Below are 23,537 nucleotides of genomic sequence, written 5' to 3' on the forward strand. Positions count from 1 at the left end.
TTTTGCTCTGGAGTCCATTTTTCAAACATGATGAACAGAAGTCCCTTTATACAGATAAAGGCATGTTCCATTATTATCCCAAATGCCCAGGCTATACCCTTGATCAGTTAAATTGGAATCTCCAGGTGTGGGGTTCAGCCATCAGTATTTTTTAAAGCTCCACAGGCAATTCCAGTGTGCAGCCAGGATTCAAAGCAGTTAGTTTAGATGAGTAGGCTTAAACACTACAATTCTGAATCACCAGAGTGTTTTAAAATACTTGCTTCTTAATAAGGAAAAAGTCCTCACTCTTCAGATTCTGAAAGTACAATATCATAGTCTGACAATACCATGAAAGTGCTCCTCTTCTGATGACTAGATAAGGATGACCTGGCAGAGGTTTGTTATAGGAGGAAGCCAAAAGCTCACAGAAGTAACTTTTTATAAATCATGATGAAATCAAAAGTAACTTTTTGCATTTGTTTTTATGATAGATGTATGCCTTTTGGAATCGGTTCCTCTGTTAAAGTAATTCTCTCTCTATAAACTTTGTTTAGATTTTGAAAATTTACCTGGCCTATCAGCTGAAGATTTTGTGACCCTCTGTATCATACATAGATATCTTGATTTTAAAGTGAGTACCTTCTTAACCTTGATATAAAATCTAGTATGGCAAAAAATCAACTGCAAAATAAAAGATCTATTTGTAATTGTGAACTGTCATAGACATACTGTGTAATTTTTATCTTACATTTTGCATCTGATACTGTTCCAGAAACATACAATTAATTGACTGGGTATTTTCCATGGGATAAGATTTCATCCAACTATTAGTTTGTAAAAGAAAATGGATGTTACTGTCATAGAACTGTTCAGAAGCCTAACAGAACTTTTCAAATATTATCTCTTCTACTAATATTAGTACTATGTATTTGAATGTTATAAATGAGTAAACATCTATTTTCAAATGAAAACAAGGCTGAATTTTATCCCTATCCTGGATATATAAACTTTTCTCTAAATTTAAACATACTCTAGCATGTTAATTTCCAGACAACCCAGAACGTGAGGTGGAGCTATCAGCATGATGAAACTGTGGAGTTAAGACCTTGAGCTTCAATCATTGCCTTAGCTAGAAGGTGAGGGGCAGGGCCCTACTTCTCAGGGTGACTAGGTTCTAGGGTCCCTGGAATCCCTGTGTTTATCGTCCTCCAAATTCAGCTTGATCTAGCCTTCAGTACAGGGCTTTAGGAGGATGAGACTAAAGCAGCAGTTTCTGCAGCTCTGAAAACAGAGTGACTTAAAGCAGAGGGCAGTGATGATGGCAATGAATTAGACTTAGGTAGTGGAGGCACATCCATGAATACCTTATCATTGAAAACATTTGATAAATTACTTCTGAATACTCATTTGTAAATGGTGCCCCAAATCATTCCCAATGCATTTAACTTATTCCCAAAGAGTAAGTTAGGAGAAGCTGGTTCAGTAAGTGTTAACTTTGGAATGGCCACCAAGAATTACTTAAAATTATGTCATTTATTTTTGGTTCATTTAACTTTTTTAAACTTAAACTTTGTTATAACAGATTGGAGAAATATGGAATGAAATATATGAAGAAATAAAATTAGAAAAGTTAAGACCAGTCACTACAGATAAAAAAATTTTGGAAACTATTACAACAGCATCAGAAAATATTGGAAAGATGGTTGCTTCTCTGCAAAGTGAGATGATTGAAAGCCAGGCGCGCCAAGATGTGCAAAATGAACAAAAAGTCTATGCAAAAGTAAGCCACAGATACCATTGAGGCACAAGATAATAATTTCAATGTATAAACTAGTTGAAGTTATCAATAGGATATATTTGCCTTACTTGTGAATGTTTCAGCACTTAGAGTTATTTTTTAGTTTAGTTTTTTTCTTGAAGACTGACGCCTGAGCTAACATCTGTTGCCAATCTTCTTTTTTTTCCTTCTTCATCTCCCCAGAGCCCCCAAGTACATAGTTGTATATTCTAGTTGTAGGTCCTTCTGGTTGTGTGTAGTTTTCTCTATAGTTACCTTCAGTGTCTTTGTACAAGTTTTTAAAGAAACCATGGAGTTAAGAGCTTGAGATTCAATTACTATAGTCAGTAGTCAGTGCTGTTTTAGGGCATTATAATTTGATTTCTACAGGCTTAGAGTTTAAAAAGTAGACACCTGAGACACTTCCATTTTGAAATGTCAGAGTTCCAAAAACTGTGGTCTATTTAAATGTATACATTTAGCAAATTCTGACAAACAGTGTATCTCTGTGACTATATGTATGACCTCATTGAGGAAGTTGGCCCTCATCCCTCACTCTGTGACAGGCCCTTATTGATATGCCAACTTTAGGCACAGTGATAAGCTTTATCCCCACCTCAGTGCCAAAACACTTAGCATGAGCATTCCATAAATCCAGAGATAAACTGGTTTCTAACTGGAAGTAATCAGAAAAAGCCCATCAGGAAAATATAAGCCATTTTCCTAAAACTTTACATAGGTGGGAAACTGAACACATCAGAAGTTTTTGAGCAAATAGATTAATATTTAAATTAACTTGTCCACAGTTACAAAGATGATGTAGATTTCCCACTTCTGCTTGGTGATCCTTTATGACTACAATTAAATATTCAAAACTCTTTAAAGTAATTTCCAAAGTTTTCTATTGCCTGTTCTTTTCACATGGACTATTAAATATTTATAGCTTCAGCTTAGTGGGACTCTGTGTCCACCTGTGAATTCTGCTCCATCTTAGACACCTCCTTGCTTGAAAGTTTTGTTTGTTAAGAGTTTTTGTTGCATGGATGCTGCCATTTAATCCACTTAGTTGCTCTTAAGTGGGGTAGCCCTATTGGAAGTTCTGCTGCCTCATGAGTTCTGTTGAACGGGGGAATGTCTGCTGGGTGGACAAGCTGTTGTTGATTTGTTGGTTATTGTTGATTTGTTATCATGGCGCTGACCCGACTTACTTTTTAGCAGTGTAATTAAATACTCTTAGGTTCATAATTTAAACTTAATGGTATATTATACATCAACCAAGGGCATGTGTTCTTTGATGATATAATTAGTGGATAGCCTGATGGAAACTGTAGTCCCTGCAGTTTGTTAGTAGTTACCTCCTTAGACTGTATCACCACCGCAAACTCAGCACTCTCACAAAATGGCCTGTCTTGCTGCAGCCATAAATTAGAAGTAGTTTTACCAATATAATCTTGCCTAAACTATTATCAGTGGCAGCAGGAATCTCTTTCTTTTCTCCTGTGAATTTGCTGTTGGGTGATTTATATAGCTTGTTCTGGACTATAATCTGTCTTCACAAGTATTAAGCATGTAAAACAATCAGTCTTGCTGACAATGATTATTGTTATCTTTATATTTTATATTTTTATAACAACAGCTTTGCATTACATTTCATGGAAAGCAGTTCAAACCTTAGCCACATAGTGAGGGAAGGATTTATTTTTTTCATTTTAAGATTTTTGGTTTTTAAATTGTTGAACTCTACAAATACTCGGGGGAAGGATTTATTTTTTTCATTTTAAGATTTTTGGTTTTTAAATTGTTGAACTCTACAAATACTCTAATCCTTTTGCTAGTTGACTTTAAAACTTACCTTTGCAAAACCAGGTCTTCCTTCAAAATGAGGGCTTTCAAGACCTTTGGTATCCTTTCAGAGAAACTGGAACTTTTAATTATTTTTCTCATTTCAGATACAAGCCACCCACAAGCAAAGAGAACTGGCTAATAAATCATGGCAAAATTTCTTAGCTAGAACATCAAATGCTAAAACTTTAAAGGTAGGACTTTTTTTTTTTGGTATATTACTTTATTAATGTTTTAAAGTTGTGGTAAAATATATGTAACATAATATTTGCCATTTTGATCATTTTTAAGTAAACAATCCAGTGGCATTAAGTACATTCACAATGTGGTACAAACATCACCGATACCTATTTCTGGAGCATCTTCATCATTCTAAACAGAAATTCTATAACCAGTATGCAATAACTTCCCATTCTCCCTCCTCCTTGCCTCTGGTAATCTCTAATCCACTTTCTCTCTCTCTGAATTTGTTTATTCTAGATATTTCATGTAAGTGTAATCATACAGTATTTGTCCTTTTCTATCTGGCTTATTTCATTGAGTACAGTGTTTTCAAGATTCATTCATGTTATAGCATTCCTTTTTTTATGGCTGAGTAACCCATGGTTTGTATGACCACATTTTATTCATCGATTCATCTGTTGATAGACACTTGGGTTATTTGCACCTTTGGCTATTGTGAATAACGCTGCAATGAATATTGGCATACAAGTGTCTGTTTAAATTCCCTGCCTTCAATTCTAAAGATAGGACTTTTAAAATATTGTGATATCCACAACAAATAGCCAGCTCTAACAGGCAGACTTTCAGGAATAAATTTTCATTCGCCCTTTTCTGTTGATCTTTCTATAGAATGCCAACACTCTTAGATCCTCATATGCAATTTAGGATGATAACTGAAACTATGCATTTTCATAGTTACAGAAGATGCCGCTCTTGAGTTTCATTTAGTTTAGCAGTGAGAAGCAAGCGTGGTGTTCCTGGCTTGCATAAAGAAGATTATGGGTAGCCAGGAAGGAGCAGAAGAAATGTGCTCCTACTTTCCATTCTGAGCCTTTTTATTCATTGATCTTTTCTGTAATAAGTAGAGTGAGGGACAGAAAAAACAACTATCCATATTACCCTTTCCCCCAAGGTTGTTTCCCCTCCATGACCACGAAAAGAAACATTATATTAAAGCGTAAATGGGAATTTGGGACAAACACCCCCTTGGAAAAATGTGATAAGCTGCTGCAGCTGTAAGCTAGAAAGTACTCTAAAAAGTTTATAATGCTAATTGTTCACTTGAAATATATGAGAAGCACCATGGATTTCCAAAATCTCATTACTTTTTTCCAACTTTTCTGTTAATACTTTAGATACACTTTTACATAATGTTACAGTTCTTCCTCTAGATATGAAATTGTTAAATTTTATGTTAGCCCATGAAAATAGTGGAACTATATTAATATAGCAAAAGCAAAGCAAAACCAAGCTTATTCAAGGTACTGTGTCTCCCCCTTCTCACTAAAAGTTCTTCCCAACTTTATCTACAACATATGCTCATATGCTCATATCTGTACTTCTAAGGAATAGTTAATGAAAATCAGCCTCTTCTGTGCAGATCATTTGTTACCTCAAATTTTACCTGTTCTAGTGTCTCAACTATTGAGCTTGAATATAACTGCAGCAAATTATACAATTTATATTATTCTGAATGTTTGAAACATTTAAGTGTACTGAATTAGTATTTAATTTATGCAATGTATTTTGAAAATGTGCATCACCTGATGTAAATTTAGTAGTTTATTAAATTATGTGCTAAAAATTGAACCTGATCTCCTTAGGATCTGCTTTATTCCTTAGTCATATATGAACCATACCTCTGGAAATCTCAGTAATGTTGTCAGATGCCTGGTGGCTTCTGCAATGTATAAAAGATATAACTTGCTAATAACTATCTTCTTAGCCTAAATGAGTATGTAAATGCAGGTTCCGCGCTACCTAATAAACAAAGTATAAGCCAGATACAATTAAATGTACTTTGTATATTTCACTTTAAGTACCATAGATAATGCTTTAATAGCAATTAATATTATTTTCTTTCTAATTGATAAATCCTCAGAAAGCAAAAAGACTTCAGGAAAAAGCTATAGAATCCTCTAGATACAATGAGCAACCACCAAATACAATATTTCACCAGACAGATATTAAAGGCCTTAACACAACGGTAAGATTTTTTTGTTCATAACTTTTCTTAGTAGATATTGAATTTAGGCCCCAAAGAATGTTATTTCCATGGGGTTTTGTCTCATGTTTTTTCTTTTCACTATTGAAATTTCACATAGTTAAAGCATATTTGTTGCCAAGGTACCTTCACCCTTGCCCAGTGCTTATTTGGACTGGACCCAGCCCTTCAGGATTCCCAAGAAACTGCTACAAACACTAGTCAGAATATATCTCCACATCTCTTTGACAGAAAATGCGCAGTGCCTCCTTTGCTTGGCAAACAGATCCATGCCATATTCCAGGCTTCCTGGTGTCCTCTTCTGGACATAATTTGCCCCTAGTTGCAAAGCTGATAAGCAGTAGAAGCAGAACTCAAACCCACTTTCCTTGACTCCAAAGCTCTTATCTTTCCATTATGCCATGCTGCCTCCTAATTACTTATATGTACATGTTGTGTCTTTTCCAAAGTAAGCTGAAGGATGAATGGCTTTTTCTCTTACTGAAAAATTTTGTAAGTAGACTCTTGGATGTTTACCTTTTCCTTTTTCAGGTTCTCTCTGGCCGGGTAGTAACAGTGGAAAGCACTCCTGCCCGATTAATGGGAGGACCTCTGGCTGATACAGATATTGCTCTTAAAAAATTGCCTATTCGAGGAGGAGCCTTACAGAGGGTGAAAGCAGTAAAAACTGTGGATGAGCCAAAGAAGAGCATTCCTACGTAAAATACTGGAGATTTCTGAAGTAAATTCTGCTTATAACTTTTTAGTTAAATATATCAATATACAAATGTAAAGCAAATATTTTAGTAAAATACTATAAAAAATAAAAGTAAGTACATAGAATTTATTTTTATTAAAAATATCAACATATAGCATCAGAAGACTTGTCACCAGTTACTTTGGAAAGATTACTAATTCTCTTAACTGAAATTGTAAAACATACTGTATCAGTTAAGACTCTTGCAGTTGCATGTGAACTACTCCAACTGGTTTAAGCCCAGAAAAACACTTTTACAGGTTCAGTAGCCATCAAATCGAGGAATAATTAAGACTACAGGCATTGTTGGACCTAGGGACTAAAACTCTGAGTAGGACCTTCTCTTTCCCTAGCAGTTCCTGGATTATATTCTCCCCAGGTGGATATCCAGTAGAGAAGAGTGCATACCTCTCTCTCAACAGTCTCCACAACTGCCTCTGCATCCTGGGACCCTGGAGTGGCCACATGCCACTCCTGAGCCATTCACCACGACTTTGGCCAGATCTGAGTACTGCCTACTCCTGGAGTCAGAAGCAGGCCAACCCCATCCAAAGCATATGAATGGAGTGGGGAGTCAGGATATTGTTATCATAAGTTTATATCAATACTGGGCGGCAAAAACATTTGCAAGAAATATGTTGGTCAAAGTAAAGTAAGTTATCTCTGTTATGAAAAGCAAATGTTAGTCATGAGCTCAATAATAAAAAATAAAAATACAGATGGTTTTAATCTTAATATTATAAACATGCAAAGCAAACTCTAATGCTACATCTCTTCTTTAATGAGAAAGGGAAAGGGAGAGTGGGGGAAGTATTTTCCCTCCTTTGGTGGTGGAGGTATCTTGCCAAAGAATAGGAGGTAGAAGCCTTAATACTGGATGCAGAGCAAAGTGTCTATGTCCCTCTGTGCCAGTATGAGGTTTCCATAGCCTGTCTCCAGCCCCATCAACCCCCTCCAACACCCAGGAAGCCACAAAGTTGAGTTCATCTCCAGGGCTGGCAGAGACAAGAACCTGTTTTCTTAAACAGGAAAATATACTGGAATTTGAGTCTAGATGCTGGGCCCATAGGATCCATTCAGCAGTGTACTGGTAAATGTACAAGTGGCTCTTCAAGGGGAAAAAGCCCTCATCTGTAGTGTTTGCTGATTTGCATGGTGTAAATATTCCCACCAGGACCAGTTTCAAGCTACCAACATGACACTGCTGAATGCAGAGTTAGGAAGAGATGCATAGAATCCAACTTCATTATCAGATAAGAGAAGGTTCTATCACTCCACTGGGCCCACCTTCTTCTACTTCCTCTTCCTCTTTCCTCCTCCTCTTCCTCCTCCTCCTCCAACTCACATTCCCCCAGGAATTTTCCATTATCCCGTTTGTGAAGATGGTAGCATCTGCAATGAGGGAAGTAATTGCACTGTTGTTATTGTTCTAATTGGAATGAGTTGCCATTACACTTTTGGCCAGTGGCCTCTCACCCTGGCCAAGTTGCCCATTCTCCTTGTGGCCCACAGTAGATAATACACATCAGCTTATCAGTGAGCTTTGTTCTCTCCTGATTCCTCTCTATTACTCTCTATTACTTCTCTATTACTACCACCCCCAACAAGATATTAGAAGACATAATTTGTTCCTCTTCTTCACAGCCCTAAGCACAAATATTCTATGTAAAGGGGAGTTACTGAGACACAAGAGTGGATGTGGGCAGAAACATGCAATGATGAGATACCCATACAATACACTTTCTGCCAACACAGCCTAAGCTTATGTTAGTTTCATTAGCAACCATGTTTCATAATTGCTTGTATTTAGTTTACAGTTAAGGAAATCGTCAAGGATGCCTTCTGAGAAAGAGAAACCAGCCTGATACTATGAGGTCAAAATTCTGTAGATACACCCAGTGCCCAGATCAGTGCCTAATAACATTCTCCAATGAAAGAAACCAGGGCTCCTTGGAGACATGGCTGGTTCTGGGGATAGGGCAGAAATATACAAGATGAGTCTGGAGCATCCTATAGAGTTCCCAATGGCCAATGCTGGAACAATTTGAGCAACAAAATAAATAATGTAGTATTGGATTATAACCCAAAGTATAAATAAATGTACATAAGTCCATATTGATATAAATAAATGATGAAAGAAAAGGAAGGGAGGGAGGGAGCAAAGAGCTGGATGCCACATGCTTTGTGGCCTGTCTCCCCTTGAGGAAAAAGGCAGGACTTTGTGCCTTACAGCTCTAGCTCAATGTAGGACACATCAGAGCTGAAGTTCTAATTCAGCGATATCAGGGCTGGGAAGAAACTGCGTTTCACAGGCCTTTGTAAGAGATGTGTCCCGCGTGCGCTACGCTCTTCATCCCCCCACTACCCGCCAGGATCTGAATTTCCATCTGTTTTTATTTCTCTTTAGCCTGAAGAACTTAGTATTTCTTGTAGCGCAAGCCCAGAGTCAACACATTTGTTTAGTTTTCTTTATCTGAAAATGTATTTTATTTCACCTTTATTCTTGGAAGCTCATTTTCACTGGATGTGTGAACACATCTGAGATGATGTGGTTTTGATCCCCCACCCCCAGCACTTTAAGGATGTTCCACCATCTTCTGGTCTCCATTATTTTTCTGATGAGGAGCTGTCCATCACTCAAATCATAATTCGCTTGTACACAACATGTCATTGTTCTCTGACAGCTTTCAAAATATCTTTAGCTTTCTGACATTTGATGATACTATGCCTAGATGTACGCAATGCAATTCTGATGCTAACTACCCAGTATTAGGTCAAATTTCACAAGTTAAGAGCACATTCCTCCCCTCACTTCAGAAACCAGCTGCAAGCTCCAGGGTTCCCAGGCCACCCATGCTTCTGATCAACTGGCAACAAATTCAGAGGTTCCCACCACCAACTAAGGTTCTGTAATAAGCTAGAATGACTCACAGAACTCAGGAAAGCACTATATGTGTAATTATAGTTTTATTATAAAGGCTATAAATCAGGACTAGCCAAGTGAAGAGACCCACAGAGTGAGGTCTGGGAGGGTCCCAAACATAAAGCTTTTGTGTCCTCAGAACATGTCACCTGCCAGGCACACCGAGGTATAGTTACCAATCAGGGAAGCTCACCTCAGTGCCCAGACTTTTTACTGGAGTTTCATTACATAGGCATGATTGATTGAATCATTGGCAACATACTTCAACTCAATCTCCAGCCCACCCTGCCCTCTTCAGAGGTTGGGCTCTTATCACCTAACTCAAAGCCCCAACCCTGTAATTACGGGGTAGTCATTCTGGTGTGGCCAGCCCCCATCCTGAGTCATCTCATTAGCATAAACTCAGGTATGGTCCCAGGGGCCTACCATAAATAACAGAGACATTCCTATTACTCCAAGAAATTCCAAAAATTTAGAGGTTATCTCCTAGAAACTAGTGACAAAGGTCAGCCAAATTCTTTATTATAAAATAGTGTAGTTTTTTTGTATTTATCTCATTTTGGATTTGTTGAGCTTCTTTTTTTTTTTTTTTTTTGAGGAAGGTTAGCCCTGAGCTAACTGCTGCCAATCCTCCTCGTTTTGCTGAGGAAGACTGGCCCTGAGCTAACATCCATGGCCATCTTCCTCTGCTTTATACATGGGACGCCTACCACAGCATGGCTTTTGCCAAGCGGTGCCATGTCCGCACCCGGGATCCAAACCAGCGAACCCCGGGCCGCCAAGAAGCAGAACGTGAAAACTTAACCACTGCGCCACCGGGCCAGCCCCCTATTGAGCTTCTTGAATGTGTAAATGTATATCTTTCACCAAATTTGGAAAATATTCATCCATGTTTTCCTTAGATATTGTTTCTGCCCATTCTTCCTGTCTCTCATCTCCTTCTGGGACTCTAATTATACATATCTTAGACCTTTCGACATGCTCCTTGAGACTTTGTTCATTTTTCATTTCAATATTCTTTCTCTGTTTTCCTCAGGTTAGATCATTTCTGATGCGGGGTCAGCAAGCCAAAGAGTCGAAAGAAAGATTTCTTGGACTCTCAAGGTCTGGCAGTAGTGCTCTTTTATTTAGAGAATAGTGTGGAATAGCATGGGGACAGGACCCATGGGCAGTCAGAGTTGCTGCTGCTGCATGGGGACAGGACCCACAGGCAGGAGGAGCTGCTGCATGGGGACAGGACCCACAGGCAGGAGGAGCTGTTGATGCAAACACGGGTGGAGGGTAAGGCTAAATTTAAGGCATAGGTATGTGAGTTATCTCTTTACAAGACAAAGGAAAAAATATGTAAAAAAAGTTCTTAAAATGATATTGGGGCAGGTGGGGTCTGGTTAATGGGTGGTCCTATAACTTTTAGATAAGAATCAAACTGGATTAAGTAAATGGCAGAAGCCACCACCTTAAATATTATCTTCAGCTAAAGACAAAGGAGGATGTTGGTGGTGGGGGGAGTCAGCTACGTGAGGTTACCAGACAAGCACAATAAACAAGACTTAAGTCCTTGCCATCCCCATTAAGAGTTTCCAGAGATAAGGTCATCCCCCCTTCCGCCTGGTGCAGAGAGAGAGACACCCCCCACAGATGGAGACTTCCTTCACAAACGCAAATGTCTCTCATCAAAGGGCAAGCAAATTCCACTCCTCAGAGCCTCCTTCTCATCTGCAGTTTTTAAAAGTAACCAGCCTAAAATAATCCTCATCAATTTCTATTGACTTATCCTCAAATTTGCTGACACTTTTTTTTTGTCATCCTCATTCTGCTGTTAAGTCCATCTGGTGAATTTTTATTTCAGGTATTACATTTTTAGTTCTGGAATTCCCATTTCTTTCTTTTTTATAGTTTCTATTTCTCTGCTAGATTTCCAGTATTTTGTTCATGATGCACATATTTTCTTTTATGTCCTTGAATATGTTTATGGTAACTGCTTTAAATCTGTGCTAATTCCAATATCTGGGACATCTCTAGGTTGATCTCTGTTGATTGTCCTTTCTCTCAAAAAATGAGTCACATTTTCATGTTTCTTGGTTTATTAAGTAATTTTAGATTGTATCCTTGATATTGTAAATGTTATTTTCCAACGACCCTGGTTCTATAATACTCTCCCAAAGAATGTTAGGTTTTTTGTTTGTTGGTTTGGTTTGGTTTAGCATGCAACTGGCTTGATTGGGCTATGTCTTTTGGGCAACAGCTCAAATATCAGGTCAGTTCTTTTAGCCTGGGCTTGGCTGCTTGAAGTTTGTTCTCTTCAGGCATGGTTCGCAGGTCAGCAAGAGATTTATAGAAATTTGAGGATTCCTTTCTCTGGGTCCCTCCTTTCCTGGATTTCCCCCTTACTTTCCAGCAACTGTACTTATCCCAAACTCTGTCCTCTCACTTTTCAAGCCAGAAAACCTTGTGTTTTGTATTAGAATTTTAGCCAACGCGTAGGAAGCAGACTGAGGCCTGCCCTTAGACTAGAAACTGTAAAAATAGGAGTTTGAGTGCCTTCCTTCTTACAAATGTAAACTGCCCTCCAGAATCTGCTTACTTTTGGTCATTCTCCAAAGACTTCAGGTATTTGTTCTTTATTTTTCACTTAGTTTATCCTTGTTACATGAATCCTTGTTATATGTAGGAGGCAAGAGCAATCCAGCCAAACTTCCTCTACGGCCCTCATTTTGTAGGTTAAGAAAACAGGCTTAAGGGGGTGTTTCCTTGTTCGTGAGGAATTTATTGGAATTGGGATTTGCCATCATCAGATTGAGTTGTGGTAGTAAGATAGAGGTTCTTGGGCAATTTCCTTAAATGTAATATACATCACTAGTTTGAATTTATTGGAGTGACACTCAATGAGTGTTAGTCAAATTCTATATTATAAATATTATAAAAGAAGTGTTATAACTGTAAGTAAGCAAAAGTGAGGCCATCTTATTATGCTAAACAGCCCTAGCCCCTCCTCTGTGTGACTACTCACTGCTCTGAATGTACTCTAAAAATTCACAAGCTCTCCTAATTTATGGCCTCTGCTTACGTATGTACTCCCCGATAGCTTGATAAATTAAAACTTTGTTCTACGAGTTTCTCTCCAGGAACAGGCTGACCACAGGCAGGAAACACATCTACAAGATATGTATCACAGCTGACAGAAGAACAGAACAGTGTGATGCCTGGAGCCGGTCAGGCCTGGAAACCAACATCCCTGGACCCCCCCCCTCCCCCCCGCCCTTACTGCCCATTTTCCCTATATAACTGCGTCAAGATTCTGTAATTTTGGAAGGTGGTTTTTGAGATTTGATTAAAACTTCCTTTCTCGATCCCTAACTCGTTGTGATTGATTGGCTCAGACTGCAGTGAGCAGAGTGAGCCCATTGCTCCGTATCACAACTTTTCATTCCTTCTCAAGACTTTGTTAGCAAACTGCTGAAAATAGGAGGTCCTAGAAGATATGTTTTATTGAGTACTAAAAACTGTTTGAAATTAGCATACACACATATGTAAACAGAAAATCTAACATGAATGCTTATTTCAAATGTTAAAATAATATACCAAAAAAAAACAATAACTACTTCTCTGGATGATAGAATTTAGGGTTTTTTTTTCCTTTTGTTTGTAATATTTTGAGCCTGTGTTGCTCTACAATAAGAAAAAGAGTGATTTAAAAATAAAATAAATTCTCAAAACATTTCCTTTCATTTAAAAATTTTATCCGTGCTTTTTTCATATCTTGTGGATTTAATGCTCCATCCAAATCCACTAGAAATTCTAAATTATTATGAGTGCCATTGAAAATATTATTAAAATAAAAGCGAACATCTCAACTATTTACAATTAATTTTATTTTAAGTTATGTCCTTATACTGTGAAATCTTTAAACGGTGAAAGGAATAAAATGCTTAATTTATAAAGGAAAAATGTTATATATAAAAAAATTTTCAGAATAATGTAAAAGTAAATAAACAGATATTTTGAAAGCAAGGATCTGCATTAGCAACCTTTTAAACTTCTACTTGTACTCATAAATTAGCAATAATTTCTAGATTTTGAAGAATAATTTAGGCTCTCCATTCCTTTGCAACTAGTAGAACATTTTAGGAGCTTTAAGGATCATTGTCACAGGTTGGTTTCTCCAGGAAGTATGTTCTAGGATAGATTTTGGGGGCAGGATGTTTAGTAGGGAGCCCTCTTGGGATCCTTACATGCAAAATGGAGAGAAAGGAAGCAGAATTGTGCAGAGGGAAAAGTTGAACTGTGATGCATTCCTAACGAAGTCCTCAGTGAGCCCCATGGGGAGGGCTGAAGCTGAAATGGTCATCAGAGTTGCCCACATTGGGTCAAATTAGTCAGCCCTTATACCCTCTCCTCTATTAGTCATTGGAAGACCACCCTCACATGGGTGCGACCTTGGGCACAATGGCTCTTACAACTGAGACAATCCTTGTAGGGGCCTATAGCTAAAGTCTGTTAACATCACTCTCAGCAGGTGAGCCACCAAGTCCTTCTAGAAGGGGAGTCTTGGTGCTACATCTCCACATTTACCACAATCAGGAAATTTCCTTCCTACTGGAAAATTCAACTCAATGCAAAGTTCAGTAGAAAAAAGTAAGTCTTTAAGCCCATACTTAAGGAAGATTGGAAATCTGTATTATCTACCAGCATGAACGGTATAGAATTCAGGGTAGTAAAGGGCCCATTTATGAAATGTAGTTGAAGCATAATTATTTTAATTAAAAAGGAGACAGCTAATGAGAAGTAGATGGGATCATTTGGGAAAATGTCTAAGAAAGTACAAATATTGTATAAGAATAAAATAATCTTCAAGAGCCACGCTTTTGCTGCTAATTCTCTTTAGAACTGTAAGGGTTGAAAATAGAATGCACCAACCAGTACTCCAGGAAGTGAAGTCTCTGTACTCTAAGAGATGCAGTTCCCTTTGCGCACCCTCTGTGTAGGTCCGTGGTGCAGGAGCAAGAGAAAGTTGTACACCAGGATCCACACTGAGACGGAAGAAGAATGCAAAATACGAAAGAACAAGGTCCAGCAACAGAAAAATATGCCAGTCATAAAGAAGAACTGCTTTGCAAAGTCAAAAAGAAGACTAATATAACATGAATACAACCTTTGTTCTGGCTGGATTAGGTCATCTGGTACTCCACATGACCCAGACTAGATACACATTCAGTGACGAAAAAATAATGAGAAGTATGATAGATCTTGTCTCTGACAGGAAACACCAAAGGGAGAGGGAAGAGTGCTTTCTTAATAAACAGCACATCTTTAAAATGTTCTCAGCCCATCATCATTTCTCTTCATTTTCTCCAACACTATGGCTATTTCCAGAAACTCTTCTCCACTTTGAGCTCCCTGTCCCCCAAAACTTCTCTGACAGCTTCCCCATAGGCCTTTTCTCTCTACCTTCTCTCTTTCTTCTGTAGCTTTTTATTATGTAGCTCCACACCGCCTTCCTGGTTTCATTTTTTTTTTTTTATTTGTTTAAACCTATACTTGAATTTTGGAGACCAAATGATAGCCCCAAGGGGCCCAAAAGAAATTCTTTCTCCTAAGTTTAGATGGATGTTTAAGGAGAAGAGAGCGGCTATGAATGTTCATAAATTAGTCATTGAGTTCCTTACACAGTTAATTAATAATTTTATCTCTGTGAAACTAATAAGAATAGTGTGCTTTATCTTGGAGTTTCCCTGTTAGATGTGGAGGATTTGTTAGGGGGAGTTGGATTCTAGATCCACCTGTGAATTCTGAAATGATAGATATAGAGATGCTTTCCAGAACTGTCTTGTAGACTCCAATTATTGGGTTCCTCTAAACTCTGCTGGGTACAGAGACAGAGGAAAAGTTGATGCTTAGTCCTTTTGAGATTAGAGGGAATATGCTTTTAAACCCATATCTTATTGTTAATTTTTAGCTAGAATCAGAGAGTAACATAGCACATTCGGCCACCTACACTTAGCTTTTTTGAGGGGAGGGGAGAGTTAACTATACCATTTAGGAGACCCAACGTGGACTGGGCATCATTAAAAACTCTCCAGTAAAAATAAAGTATGATTAATTGGGGATTACTGTGGGCCAAGCAACACCATGGTGAATTTAAGGATAGAGAAGCCAAAGGAAAGTTTTAGGTTTCAGTGATTTAGATGTTCACCATAAGGATGGACCAGCTTCCTGAAGGGGACAGTTACAGAAAGAATGGTATGCTGATTTAGCAGGCATTTAGAGAGCAGCTGGAAAAGGGAATTATGGATTATTGTTATTTCTAAACACTGCGATCCTAAGCAATCCAGATTCACATTAAAATCCAGGCAGGCGATATAAGTCTTCACAGGAAATGTTTCTATAGGCATATAATATGTTATAAAAACTAAGAATATAATTGAGACATCAACTAATTTTATGATTTTTTATAAAGGAAAATCATCACACACGTCAGTCAACAAGTATTTGAAGAGCACTTACTTCTTGTCAGGGGCTGAGCTGGGTTTTGGAGTTACAGTGGTAAACAAGGCCCTGGAGGAGAGAGACAGACAATAAACAAGTAAACAAATATATAAATAAAAGGAATTGTTGCAGATAGTGGCAAGTGTTATGAAGATAATAAAATAGAAGGTGACTGGGAGGTGGGTGCTATTTTAGATGTAGTAGTTCCAGAAGATATCTCTGAAGAGAGAACATTTCAGCTGGGACTAAAATGATAAGAAAGAACTGGCCAAGAAGATAAGAAAAGCTGCATGTGTTAGAACATGCCAACTAGAGGTACTAGCTAGCAAAATGGCCTTAATTTGGGTACATGTTTAGTGTGTTCAAGAAAGCATCATAAACAAACTGTCAGGGGCCACGTCATACGAGACCTTAAAACTTTGGGTTTTATTCTAATTGCAATGGGAAGATATTGGAGAATTTTAAGCTAGAAAAGAAAATGATGTGATTTATATTTTCAAAGGATCCCATAGGCTACTCTGTGGAGAATGGACCAAAAGGGTCAGGAGTGGAAGCAGGGATATCAATTAGGAGACTTTTACTACAGTCCAAGTGGAAGATAAATCAGGGTATGAGTGAAGATAGTGAGAGGGTATTGGAATCAGAAAATATTTAGGAGGTCTAGTCAACTGGATTCTCTGAAGGATTGGATGTGAGAAGCATGGAAGAATGGAATCAAGGTTGACTCTGAGGTTTTCAGCTTTATCAGTTAGTTACATGAATGATCATGCTAAGAACTAAGATGCGGATGACTGGGGAAAGATGATGTTATGGAAGTGGTGGGAAGGGAGTCCATAAACTCCCTATGCTTTTATAATGGGCTTTGCTGGATCCCTGAATGCCCTTAAATGGAATGAAAATTTTGTGTATATATTCACAGGACTTTAGGTGGGGAGTATGCAAAGTTTAATCAAATTCTTAAGAGATTTTGAAAAGCTAATTCTGGAAAGTCAACTTGGCACTTCCTAACATCTTGCTTTCTGGATTTTTTTCCTTTTCTTTTGTGTTTATGATTATGTAAAAGCAGAGAGGAGAGGAGAGATTGAATTGTTATTAAAGAATTTAAAATATATGTTTAAAAAAGGACATATTTTGAGAGTTAGCTCTCTTTTTTATTTTATTTCATTGGGAATATAAATATATACAGAGTAGACTTGAAAAGACTTCTGGATTCCTTTTTAATTTCCTTGCTATACTCAAGATCCTTTGGCATTCCTTGGTACAGACTATCCTGTAGTCTTCCTGGCCTCTCCTGCCAGGCTTAACACACATCTCCTTCTTTGCCATGTCCAACGGACATTTTTTACCTTATTTTTTTTTTGAGCTCTCCCACTGAGATAACTAAGGGTAACTCTTGTAATCCTTTCTATTAATAGGCATTATATCAGATAGGGTTCAATCAGGGAAACAGAATACTATGAATTGTTTGGAATAGGAATTTATTATAGGTATTAGAACTTACACAATTGTGAGAGAAGCTGAGGAAATAAATGTCTGAATGTTAACAGTTGGAAGATTAGAGAAAAGTCACCAACAAGGGATCACAAAGTGAGCTGTGAAGAAGTTTGTAGGTGGCTGTTGCCTTTGCATCTGGGGGTGGGCCTCAAGTCATCGTAAGTTAGCAGATCAGAGAGTCAGGAAGAAAAGCTGGACAGATAGTAGGGTAAAGCAAGGACACATTTTTCTTCCACAAGGACAAACTGGAGCCTATGTTGGTCACTCATTAGGTCAGACTCCAAGGATGCAGGCCACCTGCTGAAAAAGTTGGTGCCTTTGACCATCTTGCTACACATGCTACTGGCCCAGGAACTGGAAAAGTTGAAGGAGGAGATCTCACAGAAGATAGAGAAGCAGTGGGCCTGGGTGCTGTTCCCCGTGAACAAGGTGAGCCAAAATGTCAGAAACCACACACACACACACACACACACACACACACACACACACACACGTGCACTCGTGCATATGCATGATACAAGCAAGTTTTGAGCAATGCCTGGGGCCCTGCATTAACCTTCTGAGCATAATGGGGGCTGCTTCTCCCTTCCAAATCTCATGCAAATTTCTCTAATGGCCAACTCTAAATTGAAACTGCTAAAGGGAAGGAAATTCTGGGAACCACAGTTACAGCTGAATTAACACAGTATGAAATTACCATAGTCATGCTTTTCACCAAACATACCACGAGAAAGAAGACAATGAATCACCTCGACTCCAATCGTGGCCCTATTTAAAAATACATGAAGTGAGAGGTTGGATATATTTAAGACCAACAGAATGTGATGGGACAAAATAACTCAATGAACTCAACTTTCGGGTTCCAACCACTCAACAATCCCATCTGAAATTCTCAGACATTATGACTAGCACTACCACAGCAGTTTTATAAACTTGGGCTACTGTTGTTAGTAAAATGTGGGGCTGGATAGATCATAGCTTTGACTCAGTGGTAATTCCTATGTGCCTATATAAATAAAACGGGTCAAGATTACTCAATCTTATATCCTATCTAATTCTGCTACAGCCCTTTACATCTAGCCTCACAGTAATATTTTTTAAGTAATCTTTGTTTGCTTTCCTGTTGCGACACTTCAATAGCTTAGAAGAAAGTAATATGAAATTGATGTAGTTATTGGTTTTTCTCTTCTGTGAACTGTAAGAAATTTCTGTACATCAGAGATCTCATCTTCTTTTAACAAAAAAAGTGTTCACCAGCCAATAGGACACCATTTTTCTTCAATAAGAATAAACTACCTTTCATTTATGAGAGAATTTTCTATCAGAAGCCTTGTATGGCAAGATTGACAATAATAACATTTTTTTCTAAGATAAAATTTCATGTGAGAGATGATTTCCTTAATGAAAAGATACAATAATTCCTACCTGTTGGTGAGACGATTTACACAGTAGGTAAAGAGAAGTCCAAATTTGGAATTAATGGCACACAGAGAGCAGGTCTCACAATCCAAGATCTAAACAGAGGTTAGATTATTACTTCACTTACATTTCAGAAGGGGGAAAAGAGGTAAAAGAGGTGGGAAATATCATCCCCCAAATAAATATCAGTTATTATAATAGAAAAGTTATAAAAGAGAAAAATTATATTAATACCTTCTCCAGCTCCCCACAACTAATTAATTAACTAAGAAGAGAAATGATAAGAGTTTTGCATCATGCAGAAAAGCAAGAAAGAACAGAAAATAAAGTGTTCATGTTTGAGTCAAATTCAATTCCAGCCCCAAATTTCATATTTCCCAAAAAGGAAATATCTCAGGACATTGAATGCCAAGTTATAGCTGACACATCAAGATGAAGTAGATGCTTCATATCAAAAGTAAGTTGCCAGACCCAAATTCAGATTTTTAAAGGAAATGATCACAAAATTCTGAGACCTCACAGATCCTCCATCCCCAGTGGGCAGGGAGTAGGGGATGCCTGACCCCTCTCCTCATGTTCCTGTAAATGTGCAGGAGCCTCCAAGAAGTCCACTGAGAGAGCCTACTGTCTTACTTCTGCAGTGGTGAGGCATAATGACTGTAGTCTGACTCCTGTCCAGAGAAATTAAGAAGTCAAGAGACTGGTCCACCAATTGCTTTGGTGGTGAGGGAGGAGAGTTTCTACATTTGGGGATAGGCCTGTACCTTCAAATTTGCCCAGGTAAAGCCTCCATGAAGGTTTCCCATGGCTTGGAGGTGGGTCATGAATGAAGAGCTCATCTTGGATTCAGTCCAATAAGGATCCCAAAAGGGATCAAGAGGCCCCATCCACAAAGATAGGATCTAGGTGGACTGCAGATTTCTAGAGGTAGCAAGGGTGGAAAGAGTCTAAAGTCGGCATTCAGAGATTTATCTACTAGGGAATCAGAAGTGAGAGGTCCCAGTGATGGCACTCTTCCAAGTACCCACAAAAACACTCACGAGAGAGTCAGCCCTAAATATCTGCCAACTAGATCTAAGAACTCAGATCTAGCCTACCAAAGACAAGTTCAAGTAAGAATATTCTTACTGGGGCCGGCCCCATGGCCAAGTGGTTAAGTTCATGCACTCCACTTCAGTGGCCCAGGGTTTCACTAGTTGGGATCCTGGGTGCAGAAATAGCACTGCTTGTCAGGCCGTGCTGAGGCGGCATGCCACATAGCATAACTAGAATACACAACTATGTACTGGGGGGCTTTAGGGAGAAGAAGAAGAAGGAAGAAAAATAAAAGATTGGCAACAGATGTTAGCTCAGATGCCAGTCTTTAAAAAAAAAAGAATATTATTATCTTTTTCTTCCTCCCTCCCATGCTCTAAATCTAGAATGGTCTGAAGCCAAGGTTAGCAACATGGCACCTAAAATCAGCACTAGCTGAGAGAGGGAAAAAGATGTAACTTTAAGTTAAATGAAGAGTTTCCATTATTATACAGGAACCAACACTCTAATTTGTGAATCCAGACAGTGTTTTGGGCCTTAAAATGTCTTTAAGGAATGGTTCATCTAAGAGTGAGGAGAAAATCTTGGAACTCTAATTCAATAGTAGGGGAAATCTTCTACCATTGGAAAGATTTAAAGAGAAAATGGGAAGTAAAAAATGTTTTATTAGGTCTTATGCTCAAGGCTTGTTCAATGTAAAAGTAATAAAAAAAAATCACTCACACATAAATCTTATACCAACTCCACTCCATTAGACTCCCTAGAATAAACAACTTATTCTTTACTTTTTCTAGATATAGACTCGTCCTCTCCTTTGTTCAGTTATTGCCACCTCCTTTTGACGCATCAGAAACTTTCTTAGAATTCTGTTCAGTCAAAGGGGTGTTATGCTTAGGTATAATTGCAAAACTTTGCAGGTGTTTTCCCTCTCAGTTTTGTTACATACTAGAGTTTGAGCCTGATTTTTCTTACTAAGGATTACATAAAATAATTATAGAAAATCGAAAGTTCTCTGGATTATATTACCTTTCTATATCTTCATTTTTTTCTCTTCTGTCTGTTAGCATTCAGTTTGGTCAACAAAAGTGGGGGCATACCACATAACTCTAATTGCCTCACTAATAGACATTTCCAGGTCAAATAAAATATGAATTGAGAAAAGGACTTAGTGAGTGCAATTTTAGTGTAATAGTAAGAACAGAAATAAAGCTCTAATAGGCTGAAGAGTGAATGGGAGATGAGGAAATAGATACAAGAAATGAATACCTAAATTTCTGGGAGCTCTGCAGTAACCAAATGAGAAATTTAGTGACATTGCAAGGGTTAGACTGAATGAATAAATGAATTTAAAGGCCAAATAGAGTTATTACAGATCTAATTTTTTTAAATAATATCTTTTAAGTGCCTATGACCCTTAAGAAAGATTTTTAAAACTATATATTTTTTTATGTTCTATATAACTCTTGAACAAAATAAGTTCTCAGTAAAGTTCCTTTCTGCTCACAAAACCATGTCCTCTAATAAGTTATTATTATACCTTCTCAGAGTATACTCTCTGCCATGTCCCCTATCTAGGCTATGTAATGGGTGCGATGTGCATAAATGCTATTCTATTCCAAAGCCGGAGTTTACCATGTATGGAGTGATAGTCTAACACACATGCATAGGACAATGACTTATCTATTTTTACAATGCCTCCTTCTAGAGGAGAATATTCTAGCTGACTAATTTATGACATGGTAGTAACAGGGACTTAAAATAATACACGAATATGTTAATGTAAACATTAATTTCCTTATTTTGAATCACTATTCAAATTACCTAAGAATTCCATTTTACTGTAAGTGATTATTGCTTTATGAAGTATCAGTAGCAAGCAACAAATCAAAATGGTTTAGGTAAATGAGAATCCGGAATACATTACCGACTTTCCTCCTGTATGAGCACTCTTCCTTTGGACAAGCAGGAAGCGTCACTATCAAAGGCCCTGCTGACAATTCCACTGCCATTCTTATACCTGTAGATGATCAAAAGAAAGTATAAAAAAGAAAGCAATCAATGACTCATAGTATAAGAGAAGCCCCTTAAAATATATTTATTCCTCTAGTACAAGTGGTTGACAATGGGGGACTTAACAACATGATTCAACTAATTCTTAGGATTTGTATAAATATTTCTAATAAAAAAACTTTTCAATGATACCCTTCAAATTAAAAACAGGGTGCACTAAGAGCAAAGCAAAATCATGTTCAATAAGAGTAAGTTTTCTCAGCTCACTATGAATTCAGGTATCAGAAATATTAAAATTTGCTTCTTTCTTTCATTAACACAACTACTCTGCTTAATTATTCTTGCTTAGTTATTCCAGTAACCATGGCAGAGTCCCAGCACAGGTGAGTGTGTGCGACAAATTAGGAACACAGTAACTGTTATGTGAATGAAGGATCAAATAACCCGTAAATCCTTAGAAAGAAAGGCAACAAGATAAATCTACCTTTTTTTTTGTTCACATAGGTTTTGTTTCAGGACAAAAACTACATGGTCTGAGGACCTCACTTTGACATGCTACATTTTAATTTAGAGAGATGAAGAGTTTAGCCAGTATATGGTTCTCATTTGTTCGATCCATTTACCTTTATTATCTAGGAGAACTCGATTTAATCGTAGAGTGTTAAGACCCTAACTTACAATGGTTCTCAGAATTACAATATTTTGAATGGCATGAAACTAAAAGAACATCTGATATTTCTTTAGGGGATTATAACACTAATAAATAAGAAGAACTCTATGCCCCATTTTAGGCGATTCATATATTATACGAGTTAGCAATCTAGCTACTGTCTTTTTTAAGAGTGAATTAATTAGCTAACAAATATTCAGAGAGTACATACAGAGTCCAAGGCCTGAGCCAGATGACCCCTGTCAGGAAACATGAAAAAGTATAAGATGTAGACATCTAAATAATTGGAGATGGCAATGTATCCAGCGTTAGAAAAGAAAAAACGATCTTTTCAAGATCAAGGTGGCATGGCACTTCCAAGAAAGCAGCTTTACGAATGTTCCCACTTGGAACATGGATATGATGGCTGAAACTACAGCTATCATGCTGAAATCATAGGGGATCTGGAACACAGTGATATGATCAGATGTGTATGCTTAAGAAGGAAAAAAATCTCTGGAAGTCATATGGATAAAGGATTACAGTGAACAAGAACCTGTGAGTTATATTATTTTCTTTGTATACGAAAACTGGTGAAGGCTGATAACAATAGGGTTATAGAATCAATAAAATAATTAAGGTTAGGATGAATCTTATAGAAGCAATGTTAGCTGCCACCTTCTGTTATACTAAGGACACCAAGAAGCCTCTTCTGCTTCTAGATATTCCCCCCACTGGAGGCTTTCCCACATGAAAACTTGAAATTCTTTTTAGGAGAAGCTAGGGCCTTTTATTTATTCCACAATTAGAGATAAAGACTAAAAGTAAATGCTCTGAGAGAATTAACACCCTGACGTAAAATCCTGTCAGGTTGTAAAATGCAGGTATCATAACCATGCCTGAGATCCAGTTTTGATGGGCACTGTAAGAGGAAGGCAGAAGGGTACATAGTACCTG

At 37.7% G+C, this 23,537-nt stretch overlaps 1 protein-coding gene across 13 annotated transcripts in view; it reads left to right on the plus strand.

The window, feature by feature from the left end:
* Positions 1-12,844, plus strand: part of CFAP69 (cilia and flagella associated protein 69) — a 57,225-nt gene extending 44,381 nt beyond the window's left edge. For 5 of the 13 annotated variants that reach the window (XM_070264483.1, XM_014739178.3, XM_070264484.1 and 2 more), the window contains 5 exons: positions 537-613; positions 1,565-1,762; positions 3,709-3,795; positions 5,706-5,810; positions 6,360-6,636. In XM_070264483.1, the coding sequence (XP_070120584.1) occupies positions 537-613; positions 1,565-1,762; positions 3,709-3,795; positions 5,706-5,810; positions 6,360-6,530 (638 nt within the window). In that variant the 3' untranslated portion in view covers positions 6,531-6,636. Of the gene's footprint in view, positions 1-536; positions 614-1,564; positions 1,763-3,708; positions 3,796-5,705; positions 5,811-6,359; positions 6,637-6,917; positions 7,283-10,085 lie in introns of those variants that run through there. The other 8 variants (XM_070264482.1, XM_070264486.1, XM_070264481.1 and 5 more) reach the window with 6 other exon arrangements.
* Positions 12,845-23,537: the final 10,693 nt, after the last annotated feature.

Source organism: Equus caballus, chromosome 4 (assembly GCF_041296265.1).
Source record: "Equus caballus isolate H_3958 breed thoroughbred chromosome 4, TB-T2T, whole genome shotgun sequence".
Taxonomy (NCBI): domain Eukaryota; kingdom Metazoa; phylum Chordata; class Mammalia; order Perissodactyla; family Equidae; genus Equus; species Equus caballus.